The 23,092-nt window shown below is 40.0% G+C and overlaps 1 protein-coding gene across 1 annotated transcript; it reads left to right on the plus strand.

Annotated features, from left to right (window-relative positions):
• The first annotated feature begins 3,376 nt into the window (after positions 1 to 3,376).
• Positions 3,377 to 22,707, plus strand: LOC128147078 (pancreatic lipase-related protein 2-like). Its single transcript, XM_052799284.1, has 14 exons — positions 3,377 to 3,491; positions 4,157 to 4,271; positions 4,451 to 4,499; positions 5,965 to 6,119; positions 8,169 to 8,294; positions 9,240 to 9,374; positions 10,322 to 10,430; positions 12,142 to 12,261; positions 12,349 to 12,471; positions 14,795 to 14,910; positions 16,446 to 16,575; positions 17,979 to 18,090; positions 19,897 to 20,061; positions 20,940 to 22,707. The coding sequence occupies exons 2-14, from the start codon at positions 4,212 to 4,214 to the stop codon at positions 21,001 to 21,003; spliced, it is 1,464 nt and encodes a 487-aa protein (XP_052655244.1). The 5' UTR covers positions 3,377 to 3,491; positions 4,157 to 4,211; the 3' UTR covers positions 21,004 to 22,707.
• The last annotated feature ends 385 nt before the right edge of the window (positions 22,708 to 23,092 follow it).

Below are 23,092 nucleotides of genomic sequence, written 5' to 3' on the forward strand. Positions count from 1 at the left end.
TTTACTCTCCAGATTAAGACGTGACAAGTGGGTGCAATTACAATTAAAGGACAAAAAGGAAAAAAAAAAAAGGGGATAAACAACCCTCCACAATAACTTAAATGAATTTTCTCCATTAGTCCTATTTTTTATCATAACATATTATATGCACTGTACCTCATAATGTAAGTTCCTCTATTACAGATGTTGCTATAGAAGGGAGCTTTTAGTAGAGACTGCACAAAAGTGTGTTTGAGCTGCAGAAAGAACTTTCGTCCACCTTTGGCCACTTCATCCCTCAAGAAAACACACATTCATTGACAGAACTTCAGGACAGAAGGAATTTTCCTTGCTGGTTTTGGTAATGGAGGGCAAAAGACTAACGTTCATCTACTCCAGCCGAATGGAATAAGCAGTTATTTTCCAACCTCCTCTGGCACATAAGGGAAAAACAGAAGTCAGCCTGGAAAAGAGATGGCGGTGTGAATGTGGTCTATAAAATGAAGAGGATCGTGGAGAAGGCAAATACAAAATGACTCATTCATTTGCTTCCATGCTAGTAACAGGGGCCATGAAATGAAGCTGGCAGTTGCACACCTCAAGACGAAGGAAAGGAGATGATTCTTCTCACAGTTGCGTAATTACAATGTGGTTGATACAGGATGCTGGGTGTGCTAGAAGTGTGCATGAGTTCAGGGACAGCTTGGACAAGTTCAGGAAGAGAAATTCTCAAGAACTTCTAAGGGATGGAGAGTTAGTACTTTATGGCTTGCTAACTCCTACACAGGTCCCAAATAATACTGAAGTAGTTAACCCCATTAAAGTGAGAAGTTTTCTAGAAGCCGATGCAGAAGTGCTGACATCTAACAATGCTGCTGAGCTACGAGCTTTCCTGGTATTAGTAAACTAGCATAGAAAACCCATTTCATGCTTGTCTGCTGGAGTAAATCCTCTGACTAATTCGTTACAAGTACGAAGATGCCTTGCTCTCCCAGTAACCTTGTCTTAAACACTGGAGGACACCTGACTGCTGAAAGGCAGCATGAACGTCACTAAATAATCACTTCATGTGTTCTGAGAAAAGCCTAGAGAAGTTAAGCTCCAATTGATACTCAATACTATCTGGAATGATGATTTATAAGAATTGCATAGTACACATTTGCATCTAGGACGTGAGACAATGATGGTCTCATCATAGGTAAAATCAAAAGCCCTTAAATATGTTGTTGTTCTAATTTTAACTTGGCAACATCACTGAATCTTGTAAGTGATCTGAAATCTTCACTACCAGACTGCTATTGAAGTCCATTTGCAGCAGAGGGTTGAGGTATGGTTTGGGCATGTAATACTAGGTTCCAGAAAGGCTTCTTAATGTAATGCGTAATTCTGATTTCTTGAGCTCCCCAGAGAGCATATGGACTAAAATACTCTAAATAGGTAAAATATATGAATTCAAATTAACAGGAATAATTCACTGAATCAACTAGATTAATTTAAAAGTTTGGGTGACCTGTTTCTGCACTCCTTCTGAAGTGGGAGAAATTGCGAGGATAGAATGAAGTAAGGTTTTGGCCCAATATTATATATAATAGAATTAAATCAGAGGTGGGTAATGTAGATTATTCTGTGGGGCCCTTAAATTCTAATGAATCAGCCTTTCTGAGTTTGTCTATAAATTCTTAGAGATACAAAAAACCAAGCATCTACTCCCTTTGAATGTGATACTGTATCACAGATCTGAGCACCTGATCACCAGATCTGAGTACACCAGACACTGTAGCATCACAGTTCTGAGAACCTATTGACTATCACTGAATCCAGTTTTGGCCAGGATGACCTAGGATAACTTGGAAGCAGATTTTTTTGTGTGTGCTTCTTTTAACCATTTCTTCCAAACACCTAGTCAGGATTTTTGTTTACTGAATTCTATTGGTGACTGCTTAACTGACCAATTTGCACCCTAACAACAGTTAATTATGTGAGCAGAAGGTAACTAATGAATTTTAATGTGAATAATTCAACACTGTACTGGACTAACTTAGTCCTGAAGAAATGAAAAAAACAAAGTAGCCTTCCTTCTTAATTTTCTGCTAGGGTTACGGAGCACAGAGATGGAGGATCTATTTTCTTCTACAGTCTGCATCTGAAGAAATCAACCTTTCAAGGCTAGCTAGGCAGAAAAAAAGCCTGGAAATGGTTTTGTACCTAGCACTCCTGAGAATCACTTTAACCCAGTTCATATTTATACATGCTAGATGTGAGATAAGTCATCAGTCAGTGGAAAGGATTATTCCAAAAGGGAGTCTCCCCTTCCTGTACACCCTGGGCTTAGGAGGTGCCAATAGTCACCCAATATACTTAAAGGGTTTAACATTAAAATGTTGAGACATGGGTTTCTCATTTATGTCTACATAGAATCATAGAATCATTTAGGTTGGAAAAGACCCACATACAGGAACAAAGATTTCTGGGAAAGCCTGATCAGAAATGTTAACATAATAGTATGACAACAATATAGTACTATGTGAAAAGACGTTATTATCAAAACACTAAAAACTAAAATTACTGCAATTAATACAATTTCATTATGAAGATTCATGGTGATTGGATGTGGTGACAATCTGCCCAAGGAACTATTCTCCCCTGTTTAAAAGCATTTCTGTCAGCTTTTCAAAGAAAAATCAGGTAATTCATCCACTAGCAAAATTATAGATGAGAGAACTACAAGATGAACAAATACAAGATGACAGACTGAGCAATTTAATTTTTTTATCATTTTTCATCCTTCTCTCTTCTTTCTGCCTTTTCTCGGGTAACAGCTTAAACTTTGTTAACGTACATGCTAGCTCATCCCAAAACACCTTGTTTATGTCTTAATGTAGTAATGGTAGATGTAACTATCAAATACAAATTTGAAAATTTTCCTTAAGACTGTAAATTATTTAAGGTGGGCATCAGCTCCAGGAAGGAGTGGTTTTTCTGTTAAAACTCTGGAGTAGGACCCAAAAGATTGGGGCTCTGCTACAGACCTCTGTAGCTAAGGCACTTGAATCCCAACTCAGCATCACGCAGAGACGAGCAGCGCAGCCGAAGGCAAGAGCCTTGTTCCTGATTCTGAATGGTGGTGTGTTTGTTCAGTCTTTACATCACACTTCACAGCACTTTTTAGCTTTAAAAATAATTACCGATGTATGACAATAACACCCTATTTGAAACTTTGCATTAAACAGGTGGAGTCAAGCAGCAACTGGTCTGACCTGGTTCGTGTTATCTCAGATGAAGCATGCCTGTCACAAGGAGATCTCTTTTGGCACTAGCCGACAAAGTCACAGATGCAGCTGGGAACCCAAGCGTTGTGGAGCAGCGGTGGGTGAGCGTCACTCCGCCGCGTGCCCTCGGAGGGCAGGCGCAGTGCTCTCCTGCTTCGTTCCAGGCTCCTCACAGGGATTCTGCAAGCTTGTCGTGATCAGCTGAGAGGCAAACCCAAAGAACTGGCTCTGAGCTTTGCCAAGGTAAAATGGCATATGTCGGAGCCAACATCTAAGGAACTGAAATAAGATGCATCGTGATAAGGTGCGGGGTGTCTGGTGAGTGGCTGGAGGAGAGGAGATGGAAGCAGGACATGCTTGAACCTGCAGTGGGTTTCACAGGGATGAATTCTTTGCTCCTAACAGTGGACTATGGACTTGACTGGGGGAACTGGGGGGACTGGGGGTGGGGAGGTCAGGAAGGGGATGCAGGGCTCTGCCTGTGCAGGACTCATTGGAGGATCAGGGCCTGATACTAGAGTTTTCTAAGAATGATCTTCTTTCCTTTGAAGATAAGTTACTAGTAGTAGTAGTGAGACTACACTTAAAAGGCTTTCCCTACTTCACCTCAAAGTACATGACTAGTTCCATTTACTCTGATGCTTACCTATCAGCTGGTGATTAAGCGATCAAGCAGATCAGGGCTGATAAGCTTACATGGCTGATAGCAATGATCAAAATGAGTTTTCGAGACTATCTATATGATTTAGAAACACAAATTAAGTTTGTTCCTCGGTTCTTTTAAATACAGTCACTGAACACCAGTTCTATGAGTAACTTTTCTTTAAATGTTAAAAGAAACTTCACTCTGTAAAAATATGTTGTTGCAAATCCTGTAAGAATTTCATTTGCTTGCCCATAAATTGCAGCTCTAGAGGAAAAACAGCTTCTGTTCGTCAAGGTCAGGAAGACAATCTTTAAAAGATGCTTAGAGGATATCCTGCATATGCAAAATCTCCATGGCAAACAGAAAGAATCCCAAAGGTATTTTCTTGAAACCTTGCTATCTTCAAGGAAGTGTTGATTCTTTTGGATCCAACTGATTAAATGCCTGAAGTACTCTTATGGCCACTATGACTTTTTTTTAATGGCCAAGGAAATCCTTAGATGAATTCCAGATTCTATTTTTAATTATGTTTGAATTGTGTTCTTATTTGCTTTAGATGTTTGCAGTATGGATCACTACTCTTTTTCTTCTCAATGCAGCCAGAGGTAAGACACATAGTTGATGAAGTCTATAAACAGTAAAAATTATTGTGTGCAGCTTACACCAGAATATCTATATTTTAGAAAAAGGTTGTGCTTTGGAACAGATTGAACATACTTCTTCATTAGGAGCACTGGGTTATGTCATGTCTTTCCCACATTTAACCTATTACTTTTTAATTCTGTAAAGGTTTTTACAGCTAGCAAACAGAATGGGAATTAGAAAGGTATTTTTGTATATGAATTGATACTAAAATTCTTCCAGAACAGGTTCGCCTACCCACCCTCAACCCATACCAGTATTTATGGTAGCTACAATACTTGTAATGCCAGCCTGGGCACTTACTCTTCACAGTGCTATGCAGAGAACAAGAAGATAGTCCTGGTCCAAAACACCTCTTTACCGATAGGAAAGAATACTTCAAGAGGGACAGACACACAGAAAGAGCAGAGAGAAACAAGAAGACACAGTCCAAAAGTTTGCTGGCATCAGAGGAAAGACCCCTGTGAAAATGACTGGGTCACTTGTGGAGTCTCTAGCTGCAGCTCCACAATTAAATCTTTTCTTTCTCTAGATGTATTTCCAGTACATATCACTCTACCCCTGGGTTTCGTACAGAGCAATGAATAGAGTAAGTCACGGTCTAAGGTAGAGTGAATCTGTCACCTATCTTAATTAACAATAGTTTCTCATTGTTTTCAGTATCTTTTTAATAGCAATTAAAATTATTTGGGATTTCACAACTATTGTGGTATAATAGTGGGTAAGGATGACATTTAATGGCAACACCCGTACGTCATATTTGTATCATTACTGTATTAAAACCACAATAGAAATTAGGAAACTCTAGTCCTTCAGGCAGAGACCACACTTCCTGAGGCTGTGCTTTTCTCTAGGCTTCCATTCAAATTCCACTTTATTGCTTCCACTAAAATCTTATGGTAATAAAAACATAAGGGAGATGTTTAATGTATGTTGTGGAGCAACCAGAGGTATTTATTTTAACATTTTGGTTTCTTTTTACTCCTTGAAGAATTGTTGCACAAGAAATAATTTAGATAATCCCTGGAGCATTAGGACTAATTTGAAGGACTGTTCTGTGCTGGCAGCAAAAACTGGTTTATTCTCTGGATCCATAAAGGATCAAGATTTTATTGTCTTTTTCCGACAGCTGTGTTAACCATATCTTTGACCAAACATATCCTGCATTCTCCTGAGTTCATTGAGCTGAGCTCTACACTATGTTTGCAGCAGGAATTAGTCTTGAAGTTCAAGTCCCTGCTACATGCACAAGGCACAAGAGCACAACTGAGCCCCTTAATGAGAAATGAGCACAAGTGCCATCCTAATCTGAATCAGCCATTTTCTGCTTCCCTGGTATAACCACTATCCTGCCAGCTTCTTGTAAAGTGGTGGCAGCATAACCTGCTACGTTCCCAGAACTCTAACATTTTTCTTTGCATACCCCAGGAAGGGAAGTTTGCTACAAAAGGCTTGGATGCTTTACAGATAGCCCCCCTTGGTCTGGGATCCCAGGGAGACAACTGGCAGGCTTGCCCAGCTCTCCAGAAGATGTGAACACAAAATTCCTTCTTTACACTAGAGACAACATCATGAAATATCAAGTAAGAAACTGCTTTGTTTTTAAATACTGATGGTAAACAACACATTCCACAAATTATATGGACAGTTTCTTTTCTCCCGTATTTTTGCTCATAAGTCTCCCAGGAGAAGCCCCAATTCTATATTACACGCAAACAGTCCGTCATAATTTTCTTCCATCTTTTTTCTTTTTCCTCATTTCAGCTCTCTGATGAGCCAGGTGTATTTACAACATATTAATTGCAGCCTTCTAACACAAGTCATCTGAGATATTTTGGATATATTCTATATACTCTACAGTAAGCTAATGGCCCAAATTCAGTTTCAGGTTTAGCATTATAAAGCCAGAGGTAGGGAGGGCAGTACAAAAGGAAAGCTCAATTTTGGCTCCTGTGTGTCTCCAGATTAAAAACATGTTTCAGGCCCATACATATGACATAGGGATGTGGTTCATATACATGATTACTAGGTCCTCTGAACTACGTATGATTGGTCTCAAAGGCTCTGCTTATGCGGTGGCCAACGCTGAGCCCTAAGAGCAGGTAGATAGTTAAGAGTGAAGATCAGAAAATAAAGTATCCACGTTCACCAGAGACAGGAATGAAAATAGGATGAAAAATAAAAGGAAAGCTTAGAAAGTAAAACAGGAGACTAAAGAAAAAACGAAAGAGAGAATGAAATTGTGTGGAAAAAGAAGGAAACAACCAAAAAGAGAATGAAAAGAGGATGGATAAAGAAAACAAACAAATATTAAACATTTTTTGGAAGACTGGGACTGAGGGAAAATGGAGACTAAAAACCTAAGACAAAGACTTGGTAAGATATACCATGGAGAGAGCTTGAAGGTTTCTTTTACAGAGAGCTGAACCAGGTTATCCCTCATGAAGACACATCAGGTAGAGGAGCATAGAGACAGCAGACTCTGGAGCTGTATGGAAGATAAAAAGTTAAAAGGTGAGATTATCTACAACATCTGCAAACTAGTGGCAGCAAGAGGAAGCTCTGGACTGTGACAGTGTGATAAATGGAAGTAGCTAAAAGGAGCCTGCAGGACTGTTTAGGATGGATCAAACGGGAACGTACTGAAAGAGGCCAGCAGTGTGTCAGCCCTTTCCTCTGAAGATCAGCAAGTACTGGGAAAAGCTCACAGCACAATGCTCTCGAGGTGTTGGAGGTGGGCTCATCCATAGCATGAAGCAGTTTTGTGGAGCTGTAGACTAGTCTGGAGAAAGAAAAGAAAGGACCTTCAGGGAGTGTGAATTTTACTTGGACAAAGAGCAAGAAAAATGAAGCAAATTAATATGAGAAGGGGAGGGGGAACAATTTGTTGTTGTTGGCTTACACTACGTGAAAAAGGCTTCCTAGTTGTTTTTTTATATAAATGGCAGTCACAGACAGTGGAGGTGTTCAATGATTTCACCTGTTTGAGTCACCTCAGAACAAGTCCATTCAGTCTTTCACTGAAGGTGAGATGTGTGCTAATTAGTGCATGACATCCCCTTTTAAGCTTACGAAACCTCAACAAAAAATAAGTAAGAGCCAAGTTTTAAAACAACCCAGTAATCAGAATTTCTTTAAAAGAAAATAATGCCTTCCTTCTCAATAAACCCCAAAATACCTACAGCCTCTGATGTTGTAAGCCTGGTGGGCTTTCTCATAAAATAAGCTTAGTGATGAAGATCTTATCTTCAAAGAAAAAAGAAAGAAAAATAGGTATAGATTCAAAGTCAACTGCATAATATCTTACAGAAGATGCTATCTTTGTATTTCTATGGCCAAGTTGGATAAAATCTTGTATTTACATGGCATGTTGTACCACTACATCTCAAAGCATTGTGCAAAAGATGCCAGTATCATTAGTTCAATTAACTAGCAGAAGTGAATCATTTGTTGAAGCGATTAATTGATATCCCCCAGCAAGGCAGTTTCCGAGTGAGGAACAAGACCCGTCTCTTCAGAGTCCAGAACTATGCCTTAACCATTGGGCTACTCCACCCTGTACCAAAATGTACACTGGGATGGAGCAGTCACATCCTTGTTGTGTTGTTTGTTGGTTGGTTTTTTTGACACAGAAAATTTCTGCTACAAATCCTTCAACTATCAAAGCTTCAAATTTCCGAACACACAGGAAAACTCGCTTCATTATACATGGCCATCTTGCTGGAGCGGACCTCCCCTGGATAACAAATATATGCAGGGTATGGTATGACTATGGTCTGACAGTCATTTTACTTGTATTGGAAAGTGCAAATATCCACATCACCCTACCAACTGGCTTAAAATTCCCACATAAAATGTACACCTCTGTTATCTTGTTTAATTCAGGGAATATATGGGGGGAAAAAAATTCAGAATGAAGCTCAGTTGCGCATGACCACCCTCTTGTTCCCAGCTATGAGCATAGTGCACTTCAGCCTTTTGCTAAATGCCCTTTTGCTGCATTCACCTCCACAGGGAAAGCTATAGTTGATTTTTCAATTTCTTGTTAATAATAAAGGTGGAAAAAAAGTCACTTACTTCAGCAAAAGGTCAAAATAAACATTTCACTTTGAGTGAGGCATTTCATCTAATAAAAACAAAATGCTTCGTTCAGCAGATTGGTTTCATTTTATTTAGGCACATTTCAAAAATGAAATTGTTTCAGAATGAAAAATCAGAATGTTCCATTGCCAGAAGTGTATAAATATAATATTTTGGTTAAAATATTTGAACTTTGGGGCTGAGCAATTCAAGCACATGAACACAAATTTGTCAATCCTTTTAGATGATCCAAGCATATAAATATTGAAGAATAAAGCTTGGACAATAAAAAAGTAGTCATACTATCCTCTTTTTCTAACTGGGGTACTGTCATTAAGACAAGTTGATACCCTAAAGCCAAGCAAGGCATCTGGAATGGAAAACAGAACTGAAGGAATCTTCTGTGTGTCTTTATATGGTGTTCAAATCACTGCCTCCACTCTGCCTCCTTGTGTTCATCCTTCAGTATTAGCAGGAATTTATATACTAAAGATGCGTCTCTACCAGTCACATAAACAGAGTCCCTGGCTATAGTGAAACAAAATATTGCTTGCATATACCCTGCTACAATGGTAATTCATGCCTGTTTGCTTCTGTTCTCCTGTTTTCATGTTTTCCCCCAGTTCATGTTTCACACTGAAGACGTGAACTGCATTTTGACCGACTGGAGAGGTGGCTCTAGTGGCTTGTACACTGAAGCAGTTAACAACGTCCGCATTGTAGGGGCTGAGCTGGTATATCTGGTGAACCTTCTTGAGGTAAAAGTATCATGGAACACGAAAGCTGGCGCATAGTCTGTATGGTAAAGGCTGTGTTCAGGGTGGCACCTTTAGGTTTGATGCAATAGAGTCGGGAAGTACAGAGGTACTCAATAACGCAGCTGAAAATGTCATAAAAAGTCTCTAATCCTGCACCAATGGAAATACTTACTTTAGTGTCAGACCACAGATAAACAGGTCCCATAGTTTCTGAAAGTTTTGCTCATGATTTTTACTGGATAACACATCAGATTGGAGACTGTCTAGCAAAACCAGCAGGGGGAAGAGTGGTAATAGAGAACGAATAGGATTAAAACATCCCGCTGTGTGTCACACACGCTGCCTCCTGAAAGAACTGAACCACAGCCCAGAGAAGTGACTCTCCTGCAGCCACCAATGTCAGGCTTCCCGTGCAGAAGCTCAGCTGAGCCTGGCACACCAGCAGTGTTCCTGGCATGGTCCTCCCCGTCCTGCAGGACCTGCGTGGTGGAGCATCTCCATAGCAGGACGGCCGCTTGATTCACACGGAGGGTATGCCACAGACAAAGGCACTGAAAACTCCTCCACCACAGACCACTATCCTGACTGGACAGACAGGTTCAGGGGTGAGGCAGTCATTCGCCTTTTGGATAAGCGATCGGTGCAAATGTAGGGGAGCTATGTGGAGAAATTCCCTTTTTCTTCTTTTCTATCATAAGGGCCAATTCCTGATAGACATTACTCCCTTCCAGAGGCGTGATCTAAGAGGGGATGGGATGAGTTGGGAACGGCTTCACTTTAGGTACAGATCCCACCACCCGCAACAGTAACTTCCCACCCAAGACACTCCCCTCCATCACCCGCTGGTCTGGCCATGGCCTGGCACAGCATGGGGCCATGATGCAGTGCCATAGCCTTGTATCCCCTGCTTAACACGCTTGCTTTTTCCTTTCCATACATCTTCACAGAAAGACTATGGCTACTCTCCTGCCAACATTCATTTCATCGGCCATAGTCTTGGAGCACATGCTGCAGGGGAGGCAGGGAGAAGGAAACCTGGCATTGGAAGAATAACAGGTACTGAAGCTATTTCAACTGATGAAGCTGTATATTTTCATGCAACTTAAGAGAACTGAGGAATCGGTGCTGCCTTATAAACACACAATACAGACCGCAATATGCTAGTTTGTCTCAATTAACAGGACACAGCTAGCATGACGGCACACAAACGAAGCCATGTCCTATCACATGCCATGCATTTCACACGTCAGCGTTCACAGGTCTGAGAAAGGCTCAAGTGCGACAGATCAGAAAGGCTTAACTGTCCCGACTGTGGCTGAACAGAGGTCACTTTTCACAGGTCACAACATGGCCCAGGGAACACTTGGTTATGATTTTTAATTATATAAAAGAACAGGAACAAAATACTGTATTACATGTGGAATAACAGACTTGTAAAACACTAGCAACTCATTGTCATATTTGGTTTTAAAAGCTCACTCTAACATGACTTTTCAGCAGTTCAAAAGATTGAAGAGCTGAAATGAAAAATTAAAAACACTAGATCTAGTATGTCAGGATGAGACAGTAAACAGCCATGGATGCCCTGAAAAGGAAGAAAGCTGTTAGTCGCATAGCTACACAGAGAGACACAGCATCATGACACACTCACACATCACTTTAAAGGCTATTTTCTGCTCTCCTTTCTCCTCCAGTCATTTCTTTTCTCTGCTGTCATGGTTTAGCCCCAGCCAGCAGCTAAGCACCATGCAGCTGCTCACTCACTTCCCCCCCACCCAGTGGGATGGGGAAGAGAATCAGAGAAAAAGTAAAACTCTTGGGTTGAGATAAGAACAGTTTAATAGAACAGAGAAGAAGAAACTAATAATGATAATGCTAATAAAATGACAATAGTAATAATAAAAGGATTGGAATATACAAGCGATGCACAATGCAGTTACTCACTACTCGCCGACCAATGCCCAGTTAATTAGTTCCTGAGCAGCGATCCGCCCCCCAGGCCAACTTCTCCCAGTTTATATACTGGGCATGACGTCACATGGTATGGAAAACCCCGTTGGCCAGTTTGGGTCAGCTGCCCTGGCTGTGTCCCCTCCCAACTCCTTGTGACTCTCCAGCCTTCTTGCTGGCTGGGCACGAGAAGCTGAAAACTCCTTGACATTAGACTAAACATTACTTAGCAACAACTGAAAACATCAGTGTGTTATCATCATTCTTCTCATACCAAACTCAAAACATAGCACTATACCAGCTACTAGGAAGACGATTAACTCTGTCCCAGCTGAAACCAGGACATCTGCGTAGACATTGCACATAAGCAATTTGGAGAAACTGGGATCAGAATTGTGTTGCTTTAGCCCTGAAGAGAGCTCACTGACACTGAAGTGAAGGGGTAACATTTTCAACAAAGCTCTTTTGGAAACAAAAATAGATTTTTGACCAAATCAAAATGCTCAAACAAATCTGCATGCTCAGGGTAACATAGCAAGATTTCATATTTTTCACTAACATGCAAAAAACCCCCCCAAACCTCTTCTTATAACATCGTTCCCCAAAAGTAAGCCAAGCACCCATCAGCATTTTACTGTGCTGCAATGCCTCCAGCCACCTTTCTATTAAAACTCTGCTTGTTTTGCTGGCTCTGGACCACAAAATGGATTTTTATATGTAAAGGCAGAAATGTAATGACATACAGTGTACACACACTCTGTGTGATGACATATGTATAGTATTATTTACTCAAGCAGATGTATCTCCATTCCTTTAGGTTTGGATCCAGCTGGGCCCCTCTTCCAGTATACTCCCACAACAGTTAGGCTGGATCCTTCAGATGCAAAATTTGTTGATATAATTCATACTCATGCTGGTCATCTTTTCTTTGACTTTGGTAAGTTTTCACGCAAAGGCTGAAACTAACTCAGAGGTTGCCCACAGGGTACCTGAGTGATCAGCCTCAATTCATTGTGCATTTCAGCTCCAGGAATTCTCCAGACTTGTGGCCACCTGGATTTTTACCCAAATGGTGGGAAGAAGATGCCAGGATGCAAGCAGCTTCGTGTACCTCCTGCAACTCGGAATATCAATGACCTTATGAGAGGTAAATATATTTTAAAGAAGTAATACCTCAGTATATGCTATAGTTAGAAATAAAGGCTAGGCTAAGGTAAAGCCTTTTGAATGTATATATTATTTATATAGCTCTGATTTGGAGTAGGGAGAGAATGCTCAAAAATGGAAGATTTAAAGCTGCTTGTGAAATACCCTCCAATTTTCTTTTGTATTAACCAATGCAAATTCCAGATGGAAGCTTCAGTTAAAGCATGCAGACTTATTCTTCACAACCTTTCTAAGAGCCACTGTGCTAACAGACTGACCTCAGTGGGAATTCCACACATGAAGGACTGGTAAAATTTCATTCAAGGATAATCCAAAAATGAGTATTTTAAAATCTGAGCTTCCTTTCTCCCTAGAAAGACATCAATCCCAATATTACTGGGGTTAGACATATTCATCCATGCCATTAAAAGCTTTAGTGTCTTCAAAGGGAACAGCACAAGGTTAAAAATATAGAAGATGAAAAAATGACTGCTCCATTGACAGTTCATGTTCTTCAAAGAAAGCTGGGCAGTTAATCAGAATTACCCTGGGATCCAGTACAATAGATCCCCAAAATCCTGTCTTCTGATCCTAACCTACAGAAATGAGAAATATTTTGAAATCCCTACCACTAGTTAAGTAATTGGCTGTCAAAAATGCTCTGTCTTAGAACTTGTTGGAGAACTTAGTCACAAAGAGGACTGAAAGCTGGCTCTGCACAAAGTCACTTGGAACCAAAACACTTTCCAATTGGACTGCATAAGAATGTCTGCGTTTTCAGCAGAAAAATTAAATATTTTCCAGACACATTTCACAAGGCTGTTTGCAATATTTTGTGGTGAAGGAGAAACTCAGCTCTATTGAACACGAGCAGATGGAGTTGGTTGTTCATGTAGCTCCTAAAAATAGAGACAGACTTAACTCCTGCCTCCTGGTCAAACCTTACTTTGTGCATATCTCTTCTGTTTGATAATATTTACATTTATGTAGTGCTTTTATGTATTAAGTGTTTTAGAAATGCTATTTAGTAACTTCTTTCTACAGCTTTTGACACAGTAGGGAGAGAAGTATTATGTTCCCATTGTATAGATGTTAAGTGAATTTGGCACTAGCACAAAGTAAGCGAACTGTAAGAGCTGAGGTTTTTAAAGTTAAAAGCACAGACCCTTCTGAATTAGATTTAAAGAAGGAACTATAAAGAAAACATACTCAGGAAGCCCTGATGATGCAGATTACTTTCAAGAAAAACAGACAAAGATACTTTTCAGAGGGGTTTTGGTGTGTTTTTTTCTTTCCTTATGTAAAGGACAATGTGTGTCAACTGGTCAATACCAACCGGTTTGTTTTTAAGGTGCATAAATATTGAGAGTAGGTGAAATTCTGATTTCAGTGTAAACTGTGCCAGCTCGCAATTACTTCAGTGCCTCCAAGACTTCACCCTGTGATTAGGTGAGCCCCCACACATGCTGAAGCAGAGTAGAGCTTATTTTTATACAACCTAACTTTAGTATATTGTGCTTTGATAAAGGAGAGACTTCAGAGCCAATGAAGAAAATACTTGTTACAAGGGACCTGTAAATACAACCCAAATAGCACTTTCTTCTCTCCTGCACTGACTGCTTATAAATTTCACTCTAATGGGAAAATGTACTTGTTTCAAATAATTCTGACAAAATCAAGGACACACTGCCAAACATCTTGCTTCTCAGAGCATTTCACAGAATCACCACTGTCAAATGACCCCAGATTTTCTAGAGCTTAAAAACATTGAAAGCCACTGAAGTTAAAATAATTACTACAATTACTTTTAATTCTAGAAATGAGTGGAAAATGTGGTTTAACAAAATACCATGTTGTGATAGTGGTAAGCAAATGAAAACTACTTCATAGTAACTACTACATGCTTTACAAACGCTGTCACTATGAATTATTCCAGTCTTTGAAATATCGAAGGGAAATTCTCCTAAATCCTCCTCGGTTCTCATGCTAAAATAAAAGCAGTTAAGTACACCTAGCAGGATGGGAGGCTGCACGAGGTCCGCCTTGGTGCATCTCCAAGTCTGTTAACTTCAGCATGAGCAGAGGGACACGCAGATTAGAACCTAGCTCTTCTCCATCGAAAAGATATATGTAGCCATAAATACACTTTTTACTGTAAAACCAAATAATTCACACTTTAAACATCTTTTAATTATTACTATTTTTTAAACTGAGATGTCACTATATGTGCAAATGCTTTTGAGGAAGAGACCCACAAGTGTTGCTCTGGCATGGACTTCAGGTTAATGATAGCTTTAATCTTTTTTACCTGGGCTTTTTCCCAGAATATAGATCTATTGGATGTGGACATAAAAGAAGTCTCCGGTATTATGCCGAGAGTATTATCACTCCGAATGGATTTGTTGGGTATCGGTGTGAAACATACAGAGCTTTTGTATTGGTAAGTATCAGGTACATATTAATCTGAAGGGTTATAGCCCTGCCCTTCTTCTCTCAATAATTTCTGGGACAACCTCTACGCTCTGGATCATGGGATACAAGGGGGCTATGCAGACCCACTGACTACCTTCAGCCAAGACCATATCCAAAAACCAGGCAAGCAGCAAAACCTCAAAAAAAAAAAAAGATCTAGAAGAAAATAAGGCAGTAAATATAAATACCAAACCCAGTTACAAAGGGAGAGATGAGTTGAGTAAGAGGGCAATGAGAGGCAGTGGCTGGGTTCACCTTTTGTGTAGGTCAGCAGTGAGGGACACTCTGGTTGAAGGAAGTCCATCTCAACCTGGTGGAACCCATCATCGAGAGGACAGCCTCCGCATTTCAGAAATGTTTAAACATCTGTATAAACAATAAACATCCACAGCATATGGGGCAGGGGAGATATTTATGCAGCACAGCATTGCGCACACAACCCACAGGTGGCACAAGAAAGAAGGCAGCATAATGTCCTGGTGTTTCATGCCTGATATAACTGGGGTTTTAGTGGACCAATTCTGGCAATGCAACTGAGGACTAGTCACGGAGGAAGATGAGTCTGAATTTATTTCCATCTACTCCCAAACAGAATTATTACAATACTACAGAAAAGTTGTTAATGTTTTAGCAATGTTACCACATAACTTGAAAGTCTGATGTAATTCAGGACTTGAAAACCTCAACCCTGTGCAATTTAGTGATGTGAGGGAAATGGTTTTTTCAATCTTGTAATAAACATGATCATTTAGCCTTTTATTGCTCTAATGCCCAAATAGCCAAAGATCCACAAACATCAGTTCCTGCAGAACCTCCCAAATACCAAAATTGAACTATCTAAATATAACAATGCTATTTTTTCCAATGGCAATTAAATCAGTTTCACTGAAAATATGCACGGTTACCTTTTTTTTTTTTTTTTTTTTAAATGGACGTCAAGGTCTTGATCTGAATGCTTGATCTGTGTAGACAGATTAATTTCATTAAGGTTCTGCATGGGAATAAAGGCTGAAAAGCAGACAGAACACATCGCAAAGTGAGACCCCAAGCTTCAGTATTCCTGAGCTTAAATATCTTTACCACATGAGTGAGATATCCAGCCAGACCTCCTTGCAAATATGGTTACCCACCCTATAATAATTAGCAGACAACCTTTCAATAGACCCTATGAAAGGTGAATGTATTACCTGTATTTTACAGATCAGGTAATAAGGCACAACATGCATTAAGGTGTTTACTTATGGTTTCTGCAAGAGGATAAGGAATTAGGCCAGATTTTCAACCTGTTTCTCTCTTATTTTCAACCAGATGAAATAAGCTGACTGACCATCTCAGCTCCTTTTTTTACCACACCAATAAATACTGAAGATATGATCTGAAGTCAGAAGCAAGCACCTTTTCAGAAAAGCTGGGAAAAAGCTGAAATATCCTAATTTCTTAAACTTTAAGAAGTGGGATTAAAACAGATAACGTCTTGTAACACACATTGTTATTTCCCCCCAGGGAGACTGCTTCCCATGTCCGAAGGAAGGATGCCCACTGATGGGTCATTATGCTGATAAGTTTTTACATAAAACTGAAAAGGAACAGCAAAAGGTTTATTTAAACACAGGGCCCTCCCCTCCATATGCTCGTAAGTGCTCATTTTGGGTGGTGAACTCCAAAGTGGCAAAGAATTATGTATGAACAAATATCTTACATTTCTACAGAGAGCTGCTGCAGTTAATGAGTGGCACTTGGTCCAAAATCTAGAGTTTCAGGTGTGTTAGGATCATGCAGTACCAGCATTATCTGGGAAAGGCTGAGATAATTGTAGAAACAGATCAACTAATGCTGACGTCTGAGTTAGAAACCCTGCTAAAATTTTGTTAATTAAATGATGGTTTCAAAGATTCTATAAAGCTGAAGGTGGAAGGAATGTTATGCCGAAAGTGCAAAATTTCAAATCAGAAACAGTTACGTTGTTTTTATCGATAAAAATTTATAAAACTGGACAATTTCAGGATATTTTTTGAAAGCTCATCAAGTCAAAATGGCAGGGAGTAATAAGAAATATAGTTTTAATTGTGATTAGTGTAGAAGCAGCCACAGAACTGGGAAATAAGAAAATTCATAAATAAATTGTAATCCATCACAGATGATGAACTGCAAGGGCAATGAATGATAGAGAGTCTTTGAGGTCCTTAATCACTAGGCACTAAAATACGAAAGCAAAATTAAGAACAAAAAAAATCTTATATCATGAGTCAATAAGAGTAAAAAGTAAAAAAATGAATTTGAGTATAGAGAAACTAGTCATTTCTCAAATCTGAATGAATACATTAATTTCACATTTACAAACTGTTGAGTTTATAGAAATTATAGCCTGAAACGAAGTATAATCTTATGAAGTGAGTGAAGAGATTCTCCTTTCAATAGCCCAAATTAAGGCCAGTACAAAAACTTCCCAAACCAGGTTGCTTGAAATCAATATTTGCTATTGCATCTGAGACCCTGCTTCTGCCTTAGAAAGACATGTGGGATGACAGCATCTCCTGACAGCTGTCGGGCTGTGCACAGGTATAAGAAAAACCCTAAACACTCTGTATATCGGCATCATCCTGGGAAAGCAGCCAGTTTTGTTTAATATATCTTTAACAACACAGCAGTCCTGTGGACCTCACTTCATAGTTGAGAGCTAACATGCTACCCATGAGCCCCCCCTAATTGCTCATAAGTGTAAGAAATTACAAAATTAAAAGTGAGGCCAAGTGGAAGAGCAAGGTACAGTATTGGCCATGGCAGACTAAATACTCAGCATAGTCAATAGGTCAGCAAAGACTGGATCTGCGATTTAGACCACTGTCAAGGGAATTAATACCACCAGAACCACGCAGAACTAACATTTGCCTTAATAAAGAGTGACATTTTGTTTGCTTACAAGCACATTTTTGCAATCCTTTCCTCTCCCTGAAAGACATTGAAACATATGAGAAGTTTTACCATTAGGAAAGAAATCTCCTTACAACCATAATCTATTTCATTTTGCTTTCAAAGGCTGGCGAAAAAAGATATGTGTCAGAGTATCTGCAACAGAAACCATGAAGGGAAATATAGATGTAGCCTTGACTGGAACTAATGGGATCAGGAAAAAATACACAATTGACAAGTAAGTTTAACATGACTGTTGAAAAAATGGCTCTATCATAGTTATCATATTGAATTTATACACAGCTATTTTTACATGTCTCATCTTGTTCTACATGATCTGTGATTTACACCGGTAATAAAAGTAGCTGAATAAGTGGTTGAAGTTCTTCATGCTACAGACTGGTCAAAATCTGCTTGTTGGTCTCTCTTGCTCTGTATTTTCTTTGCTGAGGATGATGATTAGCATAGCAAAGTGGGCAAGAGCAAAGAGCTCTGTGGCTACTGCTGAACTCAAACATCATTTGGTGATCTTCTCTGAGAAGACAAAGAGCTGCACAATGTACAGTCATTTATTTAATCATTCCCTCCTCTAGGGAATACCTGAGTCAGAAAGTTGCAGCTTGCTTATGAACTGTGCTAGAGTCTGGGATTCCTGTCCACTCAGCCTGGCTTTTTCGAGTAAATGTGAATTTAAATCTCATAAACTGATCCTTGTCCAGAGCACAGTTTAAATATTGTAAAGCCAAACTCCTCTGAGTTTGAACATAGCCCTGTTACTGGTCTGTACCAGGAGTACCTTTGGTTGCAAATACACTACTGCAACGATACACCTACAGGTAATTTCTATGTTAATATCACGCAGTAATGTGCATTCCATTATAATGAACACTGATACCGCAGAAGGCATGAATGTAAACTATAATTTTCAATTTTCTTCATGGTTGAGAGCAAGCAGAAACACTGAGAGAACTTTTTGACTTGGATTTTTTTGAAGATAGCTCTCGTTTTCCAAAAATAACGTCTAGAATAAAACCCGTGGCAATACTGACAAAGGCTAGGCTAATTAATGTAGTGTTTTCATCCTGAAAGGCACAGATATTTAAGCAACTAAGTCATTTGCATACTTCTCTAGATCCCTCTGAGTAGCTATCTCCTCCTTAGGTACCAACAAGCCTATACATTGGGTCGATAGGCTGAAAGCCTGTAGTGGGATCCACAATAACCTCTCTATATAAGTAGGAATGGTGTTTCCTCTGCTTTCTCAAGTAAGGTTAATACAGAGACTTTGCGGCCTTCACTAATTTGCCTAGCTGGTATCTGCACCACAGACTTCAGCCAAAGGCGTAAAAAAGTGACTTTCAGTCCTCAGAACTTCCTCCAGGTATTCAGGATAAATCATGCTGGGACAGAAGAGGTAGCCTCAGCACCGCCCCAATAGCTTCAGGGAAGGCAAAAAATTGCAGTACTGATTTGGAAGAAGAAATCAACCAAAATGTCAACGAGACACGCCTTCTTAATCCTTACAAAAAAGGTTAAATGAAAAGTGCATTATATATATTGGGGGGGGGGGGGGGGTGTTAATCTTCCCTTAAATTCAGCCCTGTTACAATGTTTGTCCAAAAAATTATTTGATATATTTTATGTATGAAAAATCTAAGGTATAAGGACTTTATAATAGACTTTGCTACATGGCTTGAATGACTAGTTAGCAGAGAGGACAGAACTTGGTGTTTCTGGACCTGAGACATGATCCCCTACTGCCTGAGCTGAAAGCCTCGGATCTGCATGAGGCTCTGAATCAAGAGCCCTGTGCATTCCCCAAGGAACATATTCTCCAAGAACATGTTCTAAGCTAAAATTTTGCATAACGTCCCTGATTGGTAATTCTTGGGAAAAAAAGTAATAAAATTATAATGATAGTATTCAAAGCTTCGACTCCCATAACATCCCACAACTCTTTTCCCTTTCTGCCTAAACTGTAGCAGCTTTTTTTCCTCATTTGTAAAGAACACAGAGCATCACTTCTGTGCTTTTCTTTTGGCAGGGGAACTTTCAAACCGGGCAACACATACTTGAACTATATTGATACAGAAATTTCTGGGAACATTTCAAAAGTTGAATTTCTCTGGAAAAAGCATCCAGGTCATGTACACAGAGGCTGCATGGGAGCTGAAGAAGTCACAATAGTCTCTGGGGAAAACGGAAACGTGTGAGTACACAATCTAATGTTGTTCCATTCTATGGGTCTCAGGTGAGGCAAAAACAACAAACAAACAAAAGCAGAAAAAGGGAAAAAATACCCAAAACACCTTTGCATGGTATCATGCCCCTTAAAGCAAGTGGGTTTAAGTACTGAAAATAAGAGCCTAATCCAAATTTCATGGCAGTACCTGGGTGTTTGGCTGACTGCAGTAACTCCCACCAGCTCAGCACCGCAGCCAGACTTCCCCAAAGAACAGAGATATCAAATCTGAAATTCTGGGGGTGTGTAGCCCTGCACTTGTAAGAAAGGTACAAGTTTTTCTCCTAAATTACAGTTTCATGTGCCTACATCTCCATTAGCATGTAGCACAGCACATCAGAAAGAGCTCTGCACAGTGCAACAGTACACTTGCCTTGGCAGAGTACTTTAGGCTCACTCCAACCTGATCCCATGGACCGGGCACCCACTGGCATCTCCAGTGCCTTAGGTACACTTCTGGAGCACACCTCTCGGCTTAGTTTTAACCAAAATGAATCCAGTTGATGTGTCCCAACACCACTCTGTCATGTAAACCGAAGTGTGGTAAGTGGGGAAAATGGAGTGAGAGATTCCCTTCAAAAGCACACTCCTGGTCCAGATTAAAATGCTAATGGAGTCTGAGCATAAAGGCAAACACATCTTAAAATTTAATAATTAGTCACTAACAGGTAATTCATTAAAAAATCATTTGATAACACACACTTTATGTTCTCAGTGTACTAGAACTCATGCCTTGACCTAACATGAAATAAAAATAGGATTTATGTTGATTACCTTGGGCTGCTGCTAAGAAAGTGTCCCACTGTGCTGAAAAATATTTCCTTAAATTCTTCCTCCCTCGCCAGGTCTGTGTTCTGTGGCTGTGGAACCGTGCGGCCGAGCACGTGGCAAGCCCTGGCACTTTGCTGAGGCTTGGCAAGGAATGCAGTGGTTGTCCACTGTGGCAACCCTCGCCGTCTGGAAGAGGACACTTCTCCAGTCAGCGCCAAACTATCAACAAGGCTCCTTCAATAGATTATGAAAAATTTGCCCAGCCCACTGCAAAAGCTCTATTTCCAAATCAGTGTTGTCAAACTTTTTTCATATAGGGGAGTTACACTTCTGTGAATTCCAGTTACAATGACAGCTAACGTATTTTACTAGTGACACACACATGCACTGTGGTTATATTTCACAGTCAAGGGGGGAAATAATAAAACAGGAAAAAAAAAGTTCTAGCCAATTCCTCTTTGAAATACATTTAATTATCTTAGGAGGATCATCCAAAAAGAAGCAACAAGAAGAAAAAAAAAAAAACGGAAGAAAGTTGAAAAAAAAGAAAGAAGAAAGAAGAAAAAAAAAAGAAAAAAAAAGAAAACAAGGGAGGGTGGGGAGAGAAGAAAAAAGAAGTATAGACAGCCAAATTCCTTAATAGTGCCTACTTACTTGTTCAGGAAAAGGACACCTACATGCTTTCAGAAGCATCTGATTGTTTCTATGTCAGGAGTCTGAGGAATAATTTTAAATATAAAAATAATCACAGTTTGAATGGCGTTGCCTGACCTGTCCTTCCTTCCTGAAGAACATTTAAACAACATTTTAGCAGCACATCCAAAAGACTACTTAGGAGGTGGGACTGCATATGGAGTTGTTCAGTAGACCTTGAGAAACTCTACCATCAATGTTCACCATGTGTCAAGCAGGACAGCTGATTGTACAGCAAAATGTTTGTTTGCTGCCTTTTTCCTGGGGAAGAACTCACTGATATGCTCTATTCAGCTCTGCCGCCCAGTGGGTGAGCTGGGACTCTTTCTCTATACCTGAAACAGGCATCTTCTTTATCAAAACTATGTTGCGCTATTGAGGATCTTCAATTTTCTGGCAGCCTTCAAAGTAACTGTTTTCTCTTTACTGGTGAAGCTGAATTTTCCACCTCTATCTTGCCTTTCTGAAGCCGCTGAAGTCGGGCCTGAGCTGCATTATTTGCATCACTATGTAGCATTGCCCACCCCAACTCTGGCAGCATTTTCATTATATTGGTTAACAAAACCAGACCACTAAGAGTAATCAGCATCAGCCAAAATAAGCTAAGATTGTTTCTGTTTCAATACAAGCTACAAAAATCCTTTCGTTTTTTAATTGCCCACTGTGGTGGGCTAATTTTTAAATCTAATGTGAGGTTCATCATTTGGGTGCAGAAATCCTGCGTGTGAATCACATTGGGCAACTCTGTTCTGTCCCACCCTAACAACTAGCTATTTCAGAATACTTCCAGTGAGGTTTACCAGAAGGTGTTAATGATATGCATTACACCAGGCTAAATGTGAGTGATGAACAGGTGTGTTTCAAATTATGCAGCAATAATTCTGAGACGTCAGAATCCAATCACCTCTTACGAAGTTTGCCACAGGAGCTTGCTTAGGAGGTTTGCAGCAAAGTTGACAAATCAGCTGTCTACCTTCTCAGACTCACTGCTTCAGTACCCTTACCATCTCCACCCGTGCGGAGTAGGATCCAGAAACCATCCCGAGCAGGGAACTCATCCTCCTCTACCCCTTAGGGAAACTCCTTAGGCAAGACCCTCTTCTTGCATTAAGTAGGGACTCCCCTCTTCTGCACTTCCCTGGACAAGTACAAAACACCCCCCCAGGTACTTCTACGCAGTTGGGAAATACCTGTAGCTAGTAATTATACCATCTCTGACATCCTTCATAAATCAGCCATGGCGCTCTGCCCCAGAGCAGCACAAATAAAGGAGACTCAGGGAGAGAAGAAGGAAGACTTATTTTCCCTTTCTTACAGCCAGGAACTGAAGCAAAGGAAATGTAAATATTTTCCTTAGGGTCACAAAAAAGTGTGCAGCAGGGGCAGGCACTGGATTGGGTCACTGGATTTAATGACATGAGACAGCAGAGCGAGCAGTGCAATGCAGGCCATCGCTTCCCACAAGAAGGAAGCACTGTCCTGTTGAACTCAAGACTTCTATAAAGCCCATCCCCTCCTGCCTCCATACTTGGCT

The sequence above is a fragment of the Harpia harpyja genome, chromosome 10 (genome assembly GCF_026419915.1).
Source record: "Harpia harpyja isolate bHarHar1 chromosome 10, bHarHar1 primary haplotype, whole genome shotgun sequence".
Classification (NCBI taxonomy): domain Eukaryota; kingdom Metazoa; phylum Chordata; class Aves; order Accipitriformes; family Accipitridae; genus Harpia; species Harpia harpyja.

Bases quoted from the DNA above. Each gene is read 5' to 3' on its own strand.
- LOC128147078 (XM_052799284.1), top strand. From the start codon at position 4,212: ATGCTTAGAGGATATCCTGCATATGCAAAATCTCCATGGCAAACAGAA. The intron at 4,500-5,964 runs GTAAGACACATA...TGCATACCCCAG, and splicing joins TCTTCTCAATGCAGCCAGAG to GAAGGGAAGTTTGCTACAAA. The intron at 20,062-20,939 runs GTGAGTACACAA...CTCCCTCGCCAG, and splicing joins TCTGGGGAAAACGGAAACGT to GTCTGTGTTCTGTGGCTGTG.